The sequence below is a fragment of the Mus caroli genome, unplaced genomic scaffold (assembly GCF_978045245.1).
Source record: "Mus caroli unplaced genomic scaffold, Mus_caroli_1 scaffold_8, whole genome shotgun sequence".
Lineage (NCBI taxonomy): Eukaryota > Metazoa > Chordata > Mammalia > Rodentia > Muridae > Mus > Mus caroli.
In genome coordinates this window covers 19,646,511-19,664,444 of record NW_028227263.1, presented here as the reverse complement: position 1 = coordinate 19,664,444, position 17,934 = coordinate 19,646,511, and the positions used below count along the sequence as shown (strand labels likewise).

The following is a 17,934-nucleotide window of genomic DNA, read 5'->3' as shown; positions in this document are numbered from 1 at the left end:
AAAAGCCTGGAATTTGAACTCTTAAAATCATAAGTTCCTTCTCATTAACACATGAGCGAAACAAAGTATCCACTATCACATTTACTCAGAAGCAAATGGCAAGGCACACCTCTCAAAGTGTAAAGTGAAACAAGACAGAGTCGGACCACTCATAAACTTTTCTGATTACTACAGACCACTATTATTCACTACGACTATCGTTAATTTTAACTTTGTTGTTAAGGGATTTAAAACTCTCAGTTACTTCAGTTTTAAGCTAAAATGTACATTTAAAAAAAAATTGGTATGAGTGGGTTGTGGAGGCAGAAACACGTGAATCTCTATGAATTAGAGGCCAGCCTGGTGGTCTACATAGTAAGTTCCAGGTTAGCCAGGCTACATAATAGGACCCCGTCTCACATAAACAAAATAAGAAATTTGGTATGAAAGCTAACTCAGCTCTTGGGGCTGTCTCCCTGCATGTTACCAGTGACGAGACCACTCTATGACTGAAAGCAGCAGGCTCTGGGCTTCAAGCTCTACCTGTGCCTGCGCAGCTGTGAATCTAATACTCGCCTGCCTAAAGCTCCCAACACTTCAACCTGTCCTTCAGGGTCCAAAATCTTTAGGGGGAGGATTGGGCAACTGAGTGAGGTATTTCCCAGCAAATAGCTCAGTTTCTCTCCTAGAACCCAAACTCCAGCTGGGACTACAGACTGCACAACTTTCTCTGGAGCTGATGGGACTGAACCAACCCTGAAAAACCTAGACCTCTAACAACAGCTGCATACAAGGAAATGAATACTGTTGTCTAGTGAAATCTGCCCCCTTCTCTTCCCTCTGTGCATGAATGTGTATGTGTACATGTATAAGTTCATGGATATGAGTGATATGTTGGTGTAGAGGACAAAAGGACAACTGAGTAAGAGAGGCTGTCAGGGATCGGCCTGTATCTCCTTCCCCAGAGCTGGGATTACAAGTGCACATCACTGTGCCTGGGATTTTTGTCTTGTTTTTAACTGTTTTTTGCCTGTTTGTTTTCTGCTTTTTAATGTTAGTTCTGAAGATCAAACTCAGGTCCCACTTGCAAAGTAGTGTCCCAGCCCCAGTAGGGCTTCCTTGAAGGATCTTGACAGTGCCTGGAGTTTCTGAGTCCAAAACCATTTTTACAGCAACACACAAGGTTGTCAGTGAAGTTACAGCTTGGCTTGTGTTTACTGTTTGTTCTGTGTTTGACACCACACAAAGTGCCTTTAATTCTCATAGTAAAACTACAAGAAACTTTCCCACTGTTTTACTGATGAGGGTCTTAAAAGCTCAGTACAGCAAATGGCAGTCTGCTCTCTATTAACCTGTACATGGCAGAAGGACAAAGGACACATGATAGGGCTACATGCTAACCTCCCATAACTGAACTGAGCTGAACTCTGAAGGAGGGGTGCATGGCTCAGCCAACCTACCTCTCCACAACTGTGAGAGCATCATTGAACCTTGCAGCAAACACATCCCCAATGAAGTATTCAGCTAATCGGCCCACAGCCTGCAGCAGGGAGCTCAAGTCTCGCAGGGAACAGTGCAAACGCCGGCAGTCGTTCTCTGCTGTGATGTTCAGCCTGTGTCCTAGAACACAACATCTCTCAGTTTTCCAGAGAATAAGCTTTAGTTGTAATAAACAACCATTCCAAAACAAGTCAAGTGGGGTAAACTATGCTCCAACAGTTAGAAATCTTCAGGTATTTCCCAGTACAGAATAGGACATCTGAGCACAGCTTCTGCCTACAACTTTATCTGTGCTGCTCCAGGGACCCAGGGCAAAGACACAGCCTGGTACATCCCTGCTATGACTCCTTTTGATACTGGTACAGTTAATCATTACCAAACTATGAAAAGGGACGTGCAAATGGGTGAATCCAGTAAGTAAGAGCCAGCACGGTCCTACTGCTGGAACTCTGTGAGCTCAGGCACTCTAGCTCGGCTGCCCTTGCATATGGCTGTCTCAGAATGAACTCTCCCAAGCTGAAAGAAGATTGAACCCTGCTAAAAATGAACTGGGTGTGCTATGCATTCTATTCCAAGTGTTAGGTCAGCACAAAGGAAAAAAAGGACACAGGGCTCAGGTCCAGTGGACAGTTCCTTACACTTTCCACTATGAGCACCATCAGCCCTTCCTCCCTCGCTTGTCTCTTCAGCCTTAAAATAGGGAAGATGCTATCACCTAATTCACTGTAGGACTAACAACATTAAACCCTACAACCAGAGGGCATCATTAAAGTTTGTAATTATCACGGGTCACAAAGAACTAGAAATTTTCTAAGGCCTGAAACTTTCTTACTTTTCAACAAACATCCAAACCTAGTAAAAGTGATGCTAAGATGATAAAATATCCTCAATTTAGTCATTCTGTCTCTTCACAGATACTCACAAAATCAGAAGGCAGAAAGGATTGTCAGTCTGGAGAAAGACTGGAATCTGATAAACTGCTTCTCAAACACAGGAGATGACAAGCTGGGAAGCAATAGTTAAGGGCTAGCCTTGGACCCCTGCAAACTCACCCTCTCTTAGCACTTTCCAAATCTGTCCTCCCGTGGCCACTCCAGGCTTTCACCATCTATCACTAACCTCCTCCCATGGTGTTGGCTCTATCAAACATCTGCCATCTGTTCACCTTACAGCTATAAAATCCTGTGTGTGGACAGCCAACATGGCCACTAGTCAGGATTAACAGTCTTTTGCTCTGGGTGTGTATGCACCTTTGCCTACACTCAGGTCGCCTAAGAACAACTTCATTCCCTGCTACTGAGGATCCTCACCAACACCATCATGTGATCCCCTTGAAGCATACCTGGTCTGTCTAGCCACATACACAGCACCTTGAATAAAAATGTGTCTACACAGTATTTTATTCAAATGCATGTATTTTACACTTTGGGCCTGAATAAAATGAAAGTGCTGACATTTGACCATTTTGGACTGAATAGAACTAACTCTGTCTAGTCCAATCTAGTACATATTCTAGCAAAGATTCATAGCAATCAAAACTGCAGATGAAACTTTCCTGAGCTATCTGCAAGGCAGACAAATACAAAAGCAGGATGTATTCCAAATTAAATTCTCTAGCCCTGTCCCATTCCTCTAGGAAGCCTACCTCCCCCACCACAGAAGCACACGTAGCACTCAGGAAGGGACTACTTACTATGTATAGTGACACATGCTTTTCTTACTTGACCAAAGTTTGGTCACTGGCAACCTTCCCCCCGTCACTCTACAACCATCTGCAAGCCCATCTTTTACTGATCTCTCTCACAGGAGCCTCGTCCAGTAGCCCAGAACAGAATGTCTGTGAGGTATAGCCTTTAGGGTGAGAGACTTTTAAACTGTCCTCTCCCCAATAAACCAAGCTATCAGGAAGCAGGCTAAAGAGCAGCTTCCTTGTGCAAGAAGTAAAGGGATACAGATATAAATGAGAGCATTGAAGGTATTCTACTCTGAGAGAATACTCAAATCAGCAATCATCCTTCACATAATGGAGAAGATAAACGTCAAGCTTTCCTATCCTGGAAATGAACAAAACAATCTCTCAGGCAAGAAAGCGTGTGTGATTGACTAATCAAAAGGCTTGCTGAGAGCTGAGGAAAATCTCAATGAGGAACAGCAAAAGCCAAATACAAACAGCTGTGAGGAGAACAGCCAAAGAGAGAGGCTCAGTCCTCACACAGGACAGACCAACATTAAGATCAAAAGTTGACCTGCCAGGGGCAAGAGGCACACAGCAGCTACAGGCACGTGTTTGCCTAGCTTTGTTACCAAGGAAGCATTGATAAGAAGTTCAGCATTATAAGAAGTTCAGCAGTAGCAGATATGCTAACAAGTGTGTCTAATGTGGAGGCTGGAGGGGACACGCCCCTGAGCTTCACAGCAACTCTACTGGGTCTGCTACCAATCATAATCACTCAAGTGTCATAAACAGTCAAGAGTCAAATAAAGGGGAACTACACCTGACTCCCCAACACCTGAGATGGAAAGATTAACGCCTCTGCAAAGGGGTAAACCAAAAATGAAAAGAAAGAGCCACAACCCACCAGGGAACAGGGGGAACTTTAGGGAGCAAAGCCATCAGGGGACCAGAGAACAAACTTTTCACCATTTTCAATTTTTCAAAAACCTTTTGCATTGGAAGCATGGGCTTTCATTTGAACGTACGGTGTGGAGGGATGCTTCATCATGGAGAAGAAAACTCACTTTAAAGCAAGAAATAATGATTTCTCTAGCCTTAGATTTTACACTAAAATATGCACTGCAACAATGACCTAGAAGCTCTCTGAAACTAGCAGGAGGTGGGCTTCAGGAAGGACAGGGAGGTGGAAGATTGTCCTTCAATGAAGGGAAGCTGATCTCAGAACTGGATTAAAAATCCACGCAGAAGGGCAGTCTCACACGAGACTCCATGAAGGCCCTACCATAAATGACCAGTTCACCCAGGAACAAGCTACCCTCTGTGGAGAGGAAGCTCAGTGCCAGGCCTGGCAAGACTACAGGTGAGGTCGGCCCATACGGAACGGTTCACGAGCAGTTCATGGTGGGATAAAAGGGGAAGATGTGCAAAGCATAGACTGAGGTTCTAGTTTTTTGATCTGGCAAAAATGAATGTCAGTTTATGGCATCTTTCCATCACTCCTCATTATACCTAATCTTGCTATTAGCACAAACCAGCTATGCAGCCCTGGGTAAATCAACATTTCTGAAGAGCATTGTCCTCTTCTGTAAAGTACAGATAACTAGCAATAATACTTCTGTCTTACAGTAGAGGAGAAAATGAACGACACAGTAAACAACATAGTGCCTGGCACATGAGTATTCTACAAACAGGCTGTAATTATCATCAGCAGAGTAACAAATGTTAACCCTCCACTCCAACCTAGGAAGACAAGTCTTGGCATCCAGCTGTGGGCAGAGCCTCCTGTAGGCCTCACCAAGCCGCTCACAGCAGGAGAGCTCCAGAATGACTGGAGCTGGCTGCCTCATTCCACAAGCCAGAAGTAGATACTACCCCAATGAAAGCCCACAACCATTTTCTTTCCAGCACACTTGCTGTTTTAGGGTATGTAAAAAACACTTCAGAGCTTTTAGCTTGCCCTGATTAGCCCCCCATCCCCCCGTCCCCCCAGCTTCTTTGTAGCAAAAATTTTAAAAACCTTCTGTCTAGGAGTTGAAGAGATGTAAAGAAAAGCTGTACAAGGCAAACCACATTATTATAGCAGAGGTGGCAATAAATAACTAGTCCAATTTTTTAATGCTAAGCTAAATTTGAAAGTAAAGACCAATTTACCTGACCCCGAAGTAACTACAAATTGCTGTAATCCCAAATAAACTTCTAAATTGTCCTGAAGAACTGGGAACTGAAAACAAAGAAACAAAGTTTAAAACAAAAATTGTAAGTGCAAGTTTTGATACTATTTTTAACCCTGAAGCATTGAGTGACTGACTATGAGGGGACAACTTCCCTTTACAGATGCTAAGCACAGCTCCCTTTCCGTTCCCTCCTCAATTCTTACAGATAAGACCTGCTAGTATAGTACCAAAACAATAAAGAAATCAATGTCAGTTTGATTGCTTTAAAAATGATAGCAAATGATTCTGGGGCAAGACTACTACAGTCCTAGAAAGGGGCTTCAACTCTATAAGACATGCAACTTGAAGAACTAGGCCATTCCTCAAATCTGAGAAGGTCCCTGACCTTGCAAAAAAAAAAAAAAAATTATCACATAGGTCTTATTAATGTGCATGGCTGAGAGAAAAGGCAGGCCCAGTTATTTATGTATATTTCCCTTGCTCATTTAAAAGACAGGACTTCATAGTGCTCCCTTTCTTTCTTAGGCTTCTACACTCACCATCAAGGTAAGTCAAGACTTAAACGTGCCTAAGGAAGGCAGCTAGCATAGTAAACTGCCACTTCCTGTGAGAGAATGCCAACTAGTGGCTCTCAGCTGTTATATGCAGAGCTGACCCAGTAATTCAATTGCCTTAAAGGAGGAGATGAAATCCAGCGTATACACAGGTAGGGAGATTTAGCAATCTGTCCATAGTGAGAACAACACAGACGAGCCTTTTATCAATGCAATTTCTTCAAGTAACACTTACTTCTGTTGGCCTGGCTGCCTCCTCGTTTCTAATAAAAAACATTAAGACATTTCTAAAATGCATACTATGTCTAAGACTAAACAGTACTTCAAATAAACAAGGGCCAGGGAAATAGCTCAGTAGGTAAACTGCTTGCCCCACAAACAAGAGGACATGAGTGCAATCCCTAGAATTGACATTAAATATATAAAGCTGTGTATGGTGGCACAGCTCTTATGCTCGCAGCACTGGGAAAGCAAAGCAAAGAGGGTCTCTGTGGCTTGCAGTCAGCATAGCTTATTTGGTGAGTTATACAGGCCACTAAGAGGTACTGTCTTAAAAAACAAACAAACAAACAAGGTAGATGATAACTGAGAAACATCATATAAGGCTTACCTCCACACACATACAGATCACACACGCACGCACGCACACGCACATGAATAAATGCAAATATAAGGTAAGTACATAATGTACAGACACAGGGAAAGGACAGGTAAATACAAAAGCCCTGTCCCATGGGTCAGAAGCCACTCCATTTCCCCTCGCCCAGTGAGTTACCAGAGTTGAGAAGGCGTGTGTGGGAAGGAGCTCCATCACTTTGGCCACCACCTCCAAGCTCTGGCGTAAGTACCGCTGCCACTCTGTCTGCTGCTGTGGGGGAAACAAAGATATCAGCTTTCCAGGACAGGCAGAGTCATCCTATTCATCATCAGCCACCTGCAGCCTTAGATCTATTCTCAAATATCAAATCTTGAGAAAACAGGAAATAAGTGAAACCAGGGATTTGGGACTTTCAAAAGGTCCAGTTAACTATCTTAATATAACTTCATTCCCTAACAAGTTACTTCTTCAGAAATCAAATAATCCTGAAAGAAAGCACAGGAGTTTAGAGTTCAGAGAGCTACCTGTGAAAAGTTTGACTGACTTTTCTGTTATTCCACTGACAGGATCCATTTCTTTACATGCATCTGACTCAATAGCACCATTCAAGGCGTGGTTCAGAGGCAGCATCAGTGTCCCCAGGGACCAGCCAGCAATACAAACTCTGGTTCATCTCAGAACTCCAGAATCAGTATGGATTTCAACATGCTGTTCTAAAGACTCTTCACAGAGTTAAAGGTCAGCAAGCCCTGGCCTTAGTTCAGTCACACAACTCACCCTTCCACACTGTGGTAGCCTCATGTAGCTGTCAGCACAAGTTAGTACATGTTTATTGTGGACACGAGGAAACTGAGACTCATAAAAACGACATCTCCTCTGAGCCCAAAGCTGCAGAGATTCAAATCGGAGCCATCTGACTCCAAGTAGAGCATCTCTTTTCTTCCTCTGAGAATTGACTCACAATGACCATGGTCATTGACTCTGAGCCTAACAGTAATGCTGGACATTTGAAAGTGGTTAGTAGTTACAAGGAAAGGACCACGAGAGCTGTACCCACAAAAATATTTTCCTTCTTAATTGAGAACACCAACACCAATATACTCAAGGTTCAGTTTAAAATAACAGCTTATGCCAGGCAGTGGTGGCACATGCCTTTAATCCCAGCACTTGGGAGGCAGAAGCAGGCGGGTATCTTGAGCTTGAGGCTAGCACAATCTACAGTCAGTTCCAAGACAGGGTTACACAGGACACCCTGTCTTGAAAATCCAAAAAACAAAGCAGACAAACAAAAAACAAGAACAATAATAATAAAGACAAAAAAAAAAAGCCACACAAAAGTAAAATCAAAACAAAAAACAAAAATCCAAAACCCTGCTCACAGCATATGGCTAAGAGACTACCATTCTAGACTTCTCATTTGAACTCTTAATCAACTAGTCCTGTCAGTATCTAGCTAGGCAGATAGAGAGCAGAGGTCGGGATTACAACATTCTCATTAAAGCATCTCTCATGGCATCTGGTCTCTCGAATTCTATCTCTAGTCCACACAGTAACTGCCTGTGCAGCCTGTGCAGCGTTTCTCAGCAGCGGTGCTGATGAGCTAGAGCAGCAGGAAAGAAGGGCTCTCTCATCTTACATCGTCATCCAGGGTCTCATCATCCAGCTCCTCGAGTTGGGCCTGGTTGTATCTGAACTGGATTCGATTCAACACCTCTGTAAGCAAGAGGACCAGAGCGTCTTCGTACCTAGGGAAAAGGGTTCAGTGTCAAGCAAGTGAAAGAAAGCTTTCAGCTCCAGATTTTGACCAGGACCCTGGGACTAAAGGAGTGATACTCACCCTGGACACAGCTAAAGCACTGGCTCTTTTTCTGAGTATGTAAGAGAGAAGCAGGCACTTTACTATTTACATCACACACAGTTTGTGACGGACTCTCTTCTACAGTTAAGACTGTGATTAGCTCTTACGCTTACTATTTCTTGGTAATGGGATCATAGATTTCCAAATCAGTTCTGCCCATCTCTGCTTCTTAACAACAGAATTATATATGACTATCAATAAAGCAAAGTTTACATCTGCCATGTTTGTGTCATATGTTCCTCAATTACTGCCTTCTTTGTGTCAAATACCTATTTTCTAGTGCAACAGTTTAAGTCTCCTTTTATTTTACTACATGTTAAGTGTTTGGGTTTTTCTAAAATATCATTTCCCTAAGGAATACAGGTACTGTATGTGAATATCAATGAGCGGCACCTCCTTTTTTTTTTTTTTTTTTTTGTGAGTGGGAGATGGGGAGCCTCAAGACAGGGTTTCCCTGTGTAGTCTTGTAGACCAAGCCGGCTTTGAACTCAGAGACTCACCTGCCTCTGCCTCAAGTGCTGGGACTAAAGGCATGAGCCACGACACCCACATTAACACTTTTGATATCAATGAGAGGTAAAGGATATCTCCCATACCTGAAAAGAAAACTACAATTAAACTGCTCAAGGTCAACAAAGCTAGCTTTTCTGAAACCAGGGCTCCCTAACTCAAATCTCATGTTCTCTTTACACATAAACTACCAGTGGCTTTCAGCCAAACCCAAAACTCAATCTTCAAATAATTTTAAGACCATTTAGAAACTAAAAGGAAATTTAAAAGGCCTTAGAGAAATCTTAACTCTCTGGTTTGTATCTAAAAGTAATTGTCAAAGAGATGCCTCAAGCCCTACATCTGGCTACTTTCCATAATAAGAACCTACCACAGAAGATTCCATGGTACTACAGAATACCTGGTACCACATGGGCCCCAAACCACTTATTTTCAAGACTAGATTATGCTGGCTAAATGCTTGTCTTTCCTGAGAAGCTTCTAAGAGCAGTTAAGACATGGTTCCCACTTGTAAGCAATGTGAGCTGGGGCTGAAGCCCTCTAGAGCACACTTCTGGGCCTATTAACTGTCACAGGGATGTCAGAGGAAGACTGCAAGGTAGCAAGAACGGTGAGGAGCTTCATCATGGGCTACTCTCTGGCAATGCTGCCCAGCAAAAACTATGCCCCACAGCCTTTCCAACGTGACTCTACATTCGCAGCACCTAGCTCATACATGCTCAGTGGGTCAGGAACTCCTGAAGGAACCTAAATGCCACCTTTCAAGACCTCCTCAGGGCTCCCTGGGACATAGGATATAGCCTACTCCTTAGAGACCGGAACCCTCACCAGATACATGGAGCTTATTTAACCCCTTCCTCTGCCCCTAGCTTATAGGTCGATCTGCTTCCTGCAGTTATCAACTGTGTTGCCTCCCTCACTGTTTGCTTACCTGTCTAACACCTATTAAGCCAAATGTCTACATTACACTCTTGGTTAAAATAAATGTGGTTCCCATTTTCCTGGTAGTACCCTAAACCAATTCACCACCCAATCCAAGAGCTTAACTTGAAAGAATCAAACCAAGATCAACTACAATCCATCTAGTCTTAAGCATTCCCAGCCACAGAGATCCTCTAAGACTTCCTACAGTCCTAGGCTGTCACATTTCAGTAGGTGAGTACAAGAGCTCATTTCCTACCTATGGGCAGGCATTGCTCCCTCCCCACAAGACTTCACTATTTGCCTGTGACATAACATTGTAGGTGTTTTGCTAAAAATTGCTATGCCAGATCGAAACATTCTCACAGAAAGAAAATTCCTTTCACACTAGAAAACATACATTTTGTCACTGACCAACTAAAAGAAAATTCCAAGATTCTCTACACAGAACTCTTAAATGAGACAAAAACTTTACTGCCAGTTGGAAACTCCACATGCAAACGTCCTGTAATACTTAGAAATTAAAACCCATCAGGAACTGTCCTGAAGGCACACAGGCAACTCATCTCCCAAAGTGTATGGTGGGGTCAAGAGAGGCCTGCGGCTTGGACAGGGACCCTAGCTGCTTGTCTATACCTATTCTCTGGAACCACTCCCCACCCTGAGTAAGTGAATGCCAGCACTGAGGACAGCTACATTTCCCAGGAGACAAAAAGCCTATAAAGGAAACTACTGGCTTGGGTATACTGGCTAATTTTATGTCAATTTGACAGGCTAGAGTCATTTGGGAGAGAGAACCTAAACTGAGAAAATGCTCTCACCAAACTGGCCTGTAGGGAAAGTCTATGGGTATTTTATTAATTAATGATTGACATAGGAAAGCCAGCTCACTGTGGGTAGTGCCACCCCAGGCAGGTGGTCATGGTGCATAAGAAGCAGGCTATGTAAGGCATGAGAGCAAGCCAGTAAGCAGCATTTCTCTTCATCAGCTCCTGCCGTGCTTTCCCTCCATAATGTGGAGGGATGTGGTGTGATGTGGAACTATAAGCTGAAATAAGCCTTCTCCTCCACGTTGCTTTTGATCATGGTGTCTTCTCAGCAAGAAAATGGTGATTAAGGCAGTAGGACCTCACCTCGCCTCTCCACTACTCATGCTCACTGGTGGAGTCCTGCACGTGCTGTCTAAGGAATCCCTCCAGCTGCTTTTCCCATGAGAGTGACAATCAGCAGGTGCCAACGTCATGTTATCAGCAGTCACTAACACTATGAAAGCAATCCTCTGCGAGGTTCTCCAGATGGAAAGTGCTGAACTGTGTTGTGTCTCTCCTCACCCCAACCCATATGTAAAAGAACTGTTCCGTGTGACTTTATTTGGGACTGGATCTATAGAAAGGTAAGAAGGGTTGAGTTTAGATCTTAACCAGCAGCATTGCTGTCCTCATGAAAGAGAGGCCCCTCTGAGCATAAATGTTTTAATTTCATTTTATGCCTGAGTATTCTGCCCGCATTTATGTTGTCTACCACCTGCATGCCTGGTACCTGAGAAGGCCAGAATAGAGCTCAGATGTCCTAAGACCAAAGTTATAGATTGTTGTGAGCCACTGTGAGTGCTGGGAAGCAAACTCAGATCCTCTGAAAGAATAGTCAATGTTCTTAACTGTCAAGCCATCTCTCCAGCCCTTTGAGAAATTTTAAAGAACTGAAAATCATACAACTAGAGGCAGAACACAAAACTGAACTGGAAAACACTAACAAGGATATATGGAAAACTCCCAAATATTTGGAGATTAGATAAAGGGGTTTTAAAGTGAAATTTGGTAATAGTTTAAGTGTCATGGTATATAGAAAATTCTTGATAGAGTTGAAGTAGCACTTAGGGGGAAATTAATAGTATTGAATGTACATATGTTGGACTGGGGAGACAGCTCAACAGTTAAGAAGGCCTTGTTGCTCTTGTACAGGACCCAGGTTCAGTTGCCAGCATTCACACAGTAACTAACAACTGTCAGTAACTTCAGTTCCAGGAGATATGATGCTCTTCTAGCCACCCTGGGCACCAGACATGAATGTGGTACACATACAAACCGACCAACACTAATACACACAAAAACCTTTAGAACAATGTGTATATGTAAAAATGGAGAAAGCCCTAGTCGACATAAACTCAGCTAGACAAAACTAACCAAGTTAAAGCATCTAAAAAGTAAATACAAAAAAGCCAAGAGCATGGAAATGAGTCAGCACACAGAGACTAGACAAGAGTTCACATGAGTAACCACAAGGGACTGATACAAATCCTCCATGATGTTTCCCTCTCCATGAAATAATGACTAGTGCATAAACACCTCCCTGAAGGAGCTAACTGGCTAACAGTCTAAGTTAATGATGCTCAAATTCCTGAGCTGCTCTGTAGCCAGCACTTACCAGTCAATACTCTTGTGACAAAAGAGTTCACAGAACATGACACAATAACTTAGGTTGCTTCACACACTGGTTTCTTCCTCTTTCTGTAAAACCCAAGTTTCTACACAAATGCCTGGCCCCGTAGAAGAGAAAGAGAAAGGGGTGAACAGGCAGCAAGAACTTTCTCAGGGAGCACCAACTGCAAGCCAAGGCCCCACGTGCTGGCTCAGGGCTTTCATCCACAGTGTGAGGAAGATACAACCACTCCCAAAACAAAGGAACAAATGGGACCTGAGATATGGGCTCTCTATGCTACTACCTCTAGCTGAGGAGCAGGACAATCAACTCCATGCACAATTCTAATACAGGCATTTATCTGTGTCCTGAAGTCCCACCAGCAATTAGCCAGAAATTTGAATATTCTCAATGAACAAGAAACATGCAGTTTCCAACATGTTCATTTCCAAGCTCCTAGAAACACAAATAAATCTCAGTACATTTGTGCTTCAAAGTCTGTACCCTACAATGCAACTTTGTTGTAACAAATGATGCAAAACTCAAAAACCACAAGGATAGGAACTGAGTACTGCTTTGTGACTTAACCACACCTATGTTTCCCATTTGAGACACCAAGAAAACAATTTCTGACTACTTCCTATAGCTCAATCAGTCTGTTTTGAAGTTCTGGCTTAAGTCACAAGTGTGATTCTAAAAGTATGCGTGGGTTGTTATTAGATGACCAACATCCGATCACATTTTCATGCTGATAGTAAAAATAAGTACGATAATTACCAGCACTAATGTTCTTTACCAGCTACTCCTGTAACACATCTCATCTCTGAGACACTAGACAGGAGTGATCTCCAACCCTTCCAACCCTTCATTGAGGAGCTTTTGCACTCACATACTGCTGTAGAGATGTGCAGTGTACGGACTGACACAGGGTGAGGGTCAGTGTCCTTCCTTTGTACATACACGTGGACTATCTTGGGGCTGTTCTTTCACTACACTCCTTTAACTACAGTAGAGAGTTAAGTACAAAAAACAGGTCCGAGGAGGTGGCTACTGTTTAACAGAAATTAGACCAGTTTTGAGGATTTCTGTTTTCTGCTTTCCTAAAGGTGTGTGTGTGTGTGTGTGTGTGTGTGTGTGTGTGCATATAAATATTTAAAAATTAAATCACTCCTATGTGCAGAATAAAAACAAAATCAGCAAATTATTTGTTATTTTATAGGAGCTCACAGTTAAGAGAGTTTGAATTGGAAAGAGATTCTGGACCTTAAAACTAGAAACTTGTAATGATGGTGAGACTTTTAAATTTATAAATCCATAATTTATATTATTATATTAACTAAATAATTATGACCCCCCCAAAAAAAAAGTCACGAGTCTAGAGAAATGGCTCAGAAGTTAAGAATGGTTCTGCTCTTAGAAGAGCACCTGATTTTGTTTCCTAGCACCAACAGAGAGTGGCTTACAACTCTCGGGAACTCTAGTTCTGGGGGGATCTGACACCCTCTTCTAGTTTCTATGGGTACCTGTACCCACATGGCATACAATTACATTCTCTCTCTCTCTCTCTCTCTCTCTCTCTCTCTCTCTCACACACACACACACACAAATAAAAATATATCTTTAATGAAAAATTAAGTTTATCAATGAGAAAAATTTCCTAGCATTTAAAGGAGCCAGCCAGAATTCCTGAGCATTATGTTATCAGATGGCAGATGGTAAAGGCCTTTAGCTGTCCATGATCAGCAACCATGTGGCAGCAGCATTTCATTATTTCTTTTCTTCATCATCACTGTAAGCATTAGTGTTTAATATTCAGCTCAACCGTGTCCATGTTTTATGTACATGACTTCCGAAATCCTAACCCTCCTGCAAGATATCCATTGTGCGGGCAGAAAATTGACAGCCTTGCACCTGACCAAAAGAAATCCTTGAAGCAGAAGAGGCATTTAAACTCCCTCTATCACTGTCCCACCTACTGGTACAAACTCTCCAGGAGCCTATACTTTTAATACTAGCAATCTCCTTTATGGTGTTACATTCCCCCAGACCTCTTGTGTGTTCTGTGATTTAAGGACTATTTTCCTGTTAATCACTTTTACACTTCATTCCCCAAAACTCTACAATATAAAAGAATATCTATATCACTGAACACAAGAGAGTGAGGTACAATCCCAGGGCATGCCTATTTGGAGGAAAAGAAACAAATTTTGATTTAATAGCTTTTCTTTGAAGAATCACGTTCAAAATGCAACTGTCAAAGTCGGTAACCTCACTAGGCCTACTATTCTGTATTAAGGTTTATGCTGCATGAACACACTCTCCAGCCATGACTTCATCTGACCTGACAGTAAAGCAACTCAGAATTTATTCTGTAATCAAACAATGTTTGCAAATGAAAGAACAAAATTTTAACCTTGAAATTTTAGTATTTAATTTAAAAATCCAGAAAACCTTAGCAGTGAAGAGTCCTAGAGACCTACTACATCCTCTCTTCCCAGGAGAAAATATCTACCTCCTTCAATTTGGCATAATTCTAGGGAAGGGTCCTCACTACCGCCACCACTATTATGGTTTGAAGTAATGTACACGTAGGAGATATGCCACTAAGAGGTAGGGTATTGAAGGGTGGTGGCTGGGTAGTTACTAGTCTCATGACTTGAAAGGAAGGGCACAGCTTGTCCCTGGTCTCTTCTTCCCACCACCAGTTCATGGCCCTCACCTTCCCCGGCCACTATGATGTGATCATCCTTGCTCCACCCATGCTTCCCACCACCATCTTCTGCCTCACCAGGGCCCAGAAACAAAAGAAGCAAACCACTATGGACCAAAACCTCGGAATTCACAAGTCAAAATAAACCTCTCCTCTAGGCACTTTACTGCAGTGACAACCAACTGGCACCATTTACTAACCACCTATAACATACCAAATATTCTAAAAGCTTCCTGAGCAAACTTACCTAACTACAATCAAACACAAACTACAGAATGGGCTTTCAGAGCCCAGGCTGTTCCTGAGGCCATGTCCTGGTAACCTTGGAGACTGCGCTCATTAGTACTATGCTGAGACAAAAGTTATAGTCAAGGCAGGCACAGCCTGCATCCTCTCCCCTGAGTACCGGGATAGCACCTGGAACTGGACCCTGTCTCCAAGGACCTGTCAGACTAGTGACCACGCTAAAATATAAGAATCAGGGTCTATGAACAATGTAATATAAAGGGAGGTTCCCACCTTGAGCCTAACTACTCAATGTGTAGTAGAACACAGCTACATAGGAGAATATATAAAATGCTAAGAAAAGCTGCCTTCCTTGTGTGTGGCTCCTGCCATTACTTGCTAGTATGCTGAACTCACACATTTCCCTCCTCTTCTCCCAGGCCCACGGCACAAGCATTATGCTAGATAGGAAATGAGTTGGCTGGCTGTAAAGCAAGAAAAACACTCTCCATTTTCTGTATTTAAAAACAATAATTAAGAGCTGGGGGCTGCAGAGATGGCTCAGAGGTTAAGAGCACTGACTGCTCTACCAGAGACCCTGAGTTCAATTCCCAGGCTCACAACCATCTGTAATGGGATCTGATGCCCTCTTCTGGTGTGTCTGAAGACAACACCAATGTACTCACATATATAAAATAAATAAATATTTAAAAAAAAAAAAAAAAAAGATTTGGATGTAGTGGTACACACTTTTAATTCCAGCACTCAGGAATTAAAAGCAAGTGGATCATTGTGAGTTCAAGGCCAGCCTGGTCTACAGAGTGAGCTCCAAGACAGCCAGATCTACACAGTGGGACCCTGTCTAAAAGCAAACAGAAAAACTATAATAAAAGGCTGGACATGGTGACACATGCTCTAATTCCTAGGGCTAGAAGGCAAAGGCAGGCAGATCTATGAGTTGAGGCCAGCCAGAGATATACGGTGAGACTGTCTCAAAAAAAAACCCCACCAAAACAGTAGTAGTAATAAAGTAACTGTAGTTTTAATGCTGTCACCTTGACAGGATCTAGACTCGCCCAAGAGACAAACCTCTATGCATGGCTATGAGGAAGATTCTCACCTGGATTAACAGAGATAGGGAGACTATAATTGCTAGGGGCAGAGTTCCAGACTAAATAAAAGAGAGCAAGAGGACTGAGCATTAGTATAGCATTTTCTCTATCTGCTTCCTGCCTTTGGATACAATACCCATTTGTCCTGACGCAGGAGCACAAGTGTGACACCCACCCAACCACACCCCATACATACACACCCCTACACTGAACCAGATCAAACCTTCGTCTTTGTTACTGTTCTATTGTAATGAGGAGATTCCAAGGCAACTTTTAAAAGAAAGCATTTAATTGGGGCTTGCTTACAGTTTCCCAGGGTTAGTCCATGACCATGGCAGGGAGCATCCAGCAGGCAGGCATGGCCCTGGAGCAGAGGCTGAGAGCTCATGTCATCCTTGGCCAGGCATGGGCTTCTGAAATCTCAAAGCCCACCACTAGTGACACACCTTCTCCAACAAGGCTGCATTTCCTAATCCTTCCTAAACAGTTCACCAACTGGGAACTTAACATTCAAATATATGAGTTTACGGGGGCCACTCCCACTCAAACCGACACAGCTTTCCTTCCCGCCGCTGCTTTTATCCTGCCAAGGAGAAAGTCACGAAACTGTGTCCCTTCTGCCTCGGTCTCCACAGTGCTAGGACCAGAGTGCTCTGTCCGGGCCAGCTCTGTTCCTAGTTATTTGTTTCATGACAAGTATTTACTAATTTAAGAAATTCTGGTACACTGAGTGGTAATGGCAGACACCTTTAATCTCAGCTCCTGGGAGACAGAGGCAAGTGGATCTCTGAGTTTAAGGCCAGCCTGGTTCCACAATAGTCAGAACTACACAAAGAAAACCTGTCTTAGCCGGGCGTGGTGGCGCACGCCTTTAATCCCCGCACTCGGGAGGCAGAGGCAGGCGGATTTCTGAGTTCGAGGCCAGCCTGGTCTACAAAGTGAGTTCCAGGACAGCCAGAGCTACACAGAGAAACCCTGTCTCGAAAAACCACAAAAAAAAAAAAAAAAAAAAAGAAAACCCGTCTTGAATGCAACAAAACATAACAAGGAAAAGAAAAGAAAAAACAAATGTGACCCATCTCAAGTTTGAGAACGACATAATGAACTGACCACCTCTGGGAGGTCCGCCTGTGCCTCACACGCTCTGAGCACTCTACACCTCCAGTGGGTTGTTGTAAAGCAAACCTCATGTGTCATTTCACTTCAGCTAACAAATACTTGTATCTCTAAAACTAGGACCTTAAAAACCACAAAAGCATTACCATACATGCAAACTTTTACATGTGTGTTACTTTGTAGAAAAAGAAATGCTCAGAGAGCTGCTCTGGGCAGCTTCCTTGGTCCAGGTCTACTGAGCTGAAATAGCATGGCTGCCCCTCAGGGCACAAGAATAACTGGCAACAGTGACTATCTGTTTATCAGGGTTTTGAAGTTTACCTGTTGAGAACTGCTTCCTTGTCTCCGAGACGACTTTTAATTTTACTTGTCAGATAGTCCAGAAACAGTGTCCAGATATCCAAACAAGAGAAGTAACCTTCATGAGTAGGCTATGATACAAAAGAAATCCACACAATTATTTAATGCAACTGTCATGCTTACAAACACACACACACCAGAATGGCAAAACCAAGGCCTCCAGTCTCGTCTTTATAACCTCCACTAAGGACTTGTCACTCGTTTTCACCAGTGGACCCTGTGAA

The 17,934-nt window shown here is 43.0% G+C and overlaps 1 protein-coding gene across 3 annotated transcripts in view; it reads right to left on the bottom strand.

The window, feature by feature from the left end:
- Window positions 1-17,934, bottom strand: part of Xpo6 (exportin 6) — a 99,090-nt gene that overhangs the window by 21,399 nt on the left and 59,757 nt on the right. For 2 of the 3 annotated variants that reach the window (XM_085841337.1, XM_021166261.3), the window contains 5 exons: window positions 17,672-17,781; window positions 8,117-8,225; window positions 6,658-6,750; window positions 5,306-5,375; window positions 1,440-1,599 (listed from right to left, as the gene is read on the bottom strand). In XM_085841337.1, the coding sequence (XP_085697463.1) occupies window positions 1,440-1,599; window positions 5,306-5,375; window positions 6,658-6,750; window positions 8,117-8,225; window positions 17,672-17,781 (542 nt within the window). The remainder of the gene's footprint in view (window positions 1-1,439; window positions 1,600-5,305; window positions 5,376-6,657; window positions 6,751-8,116; window positions 8,226-17,671; window positions 17,782-17,934) is intronic. The other variant, XM_021166262.3, reaches the window with a different exon arrangement.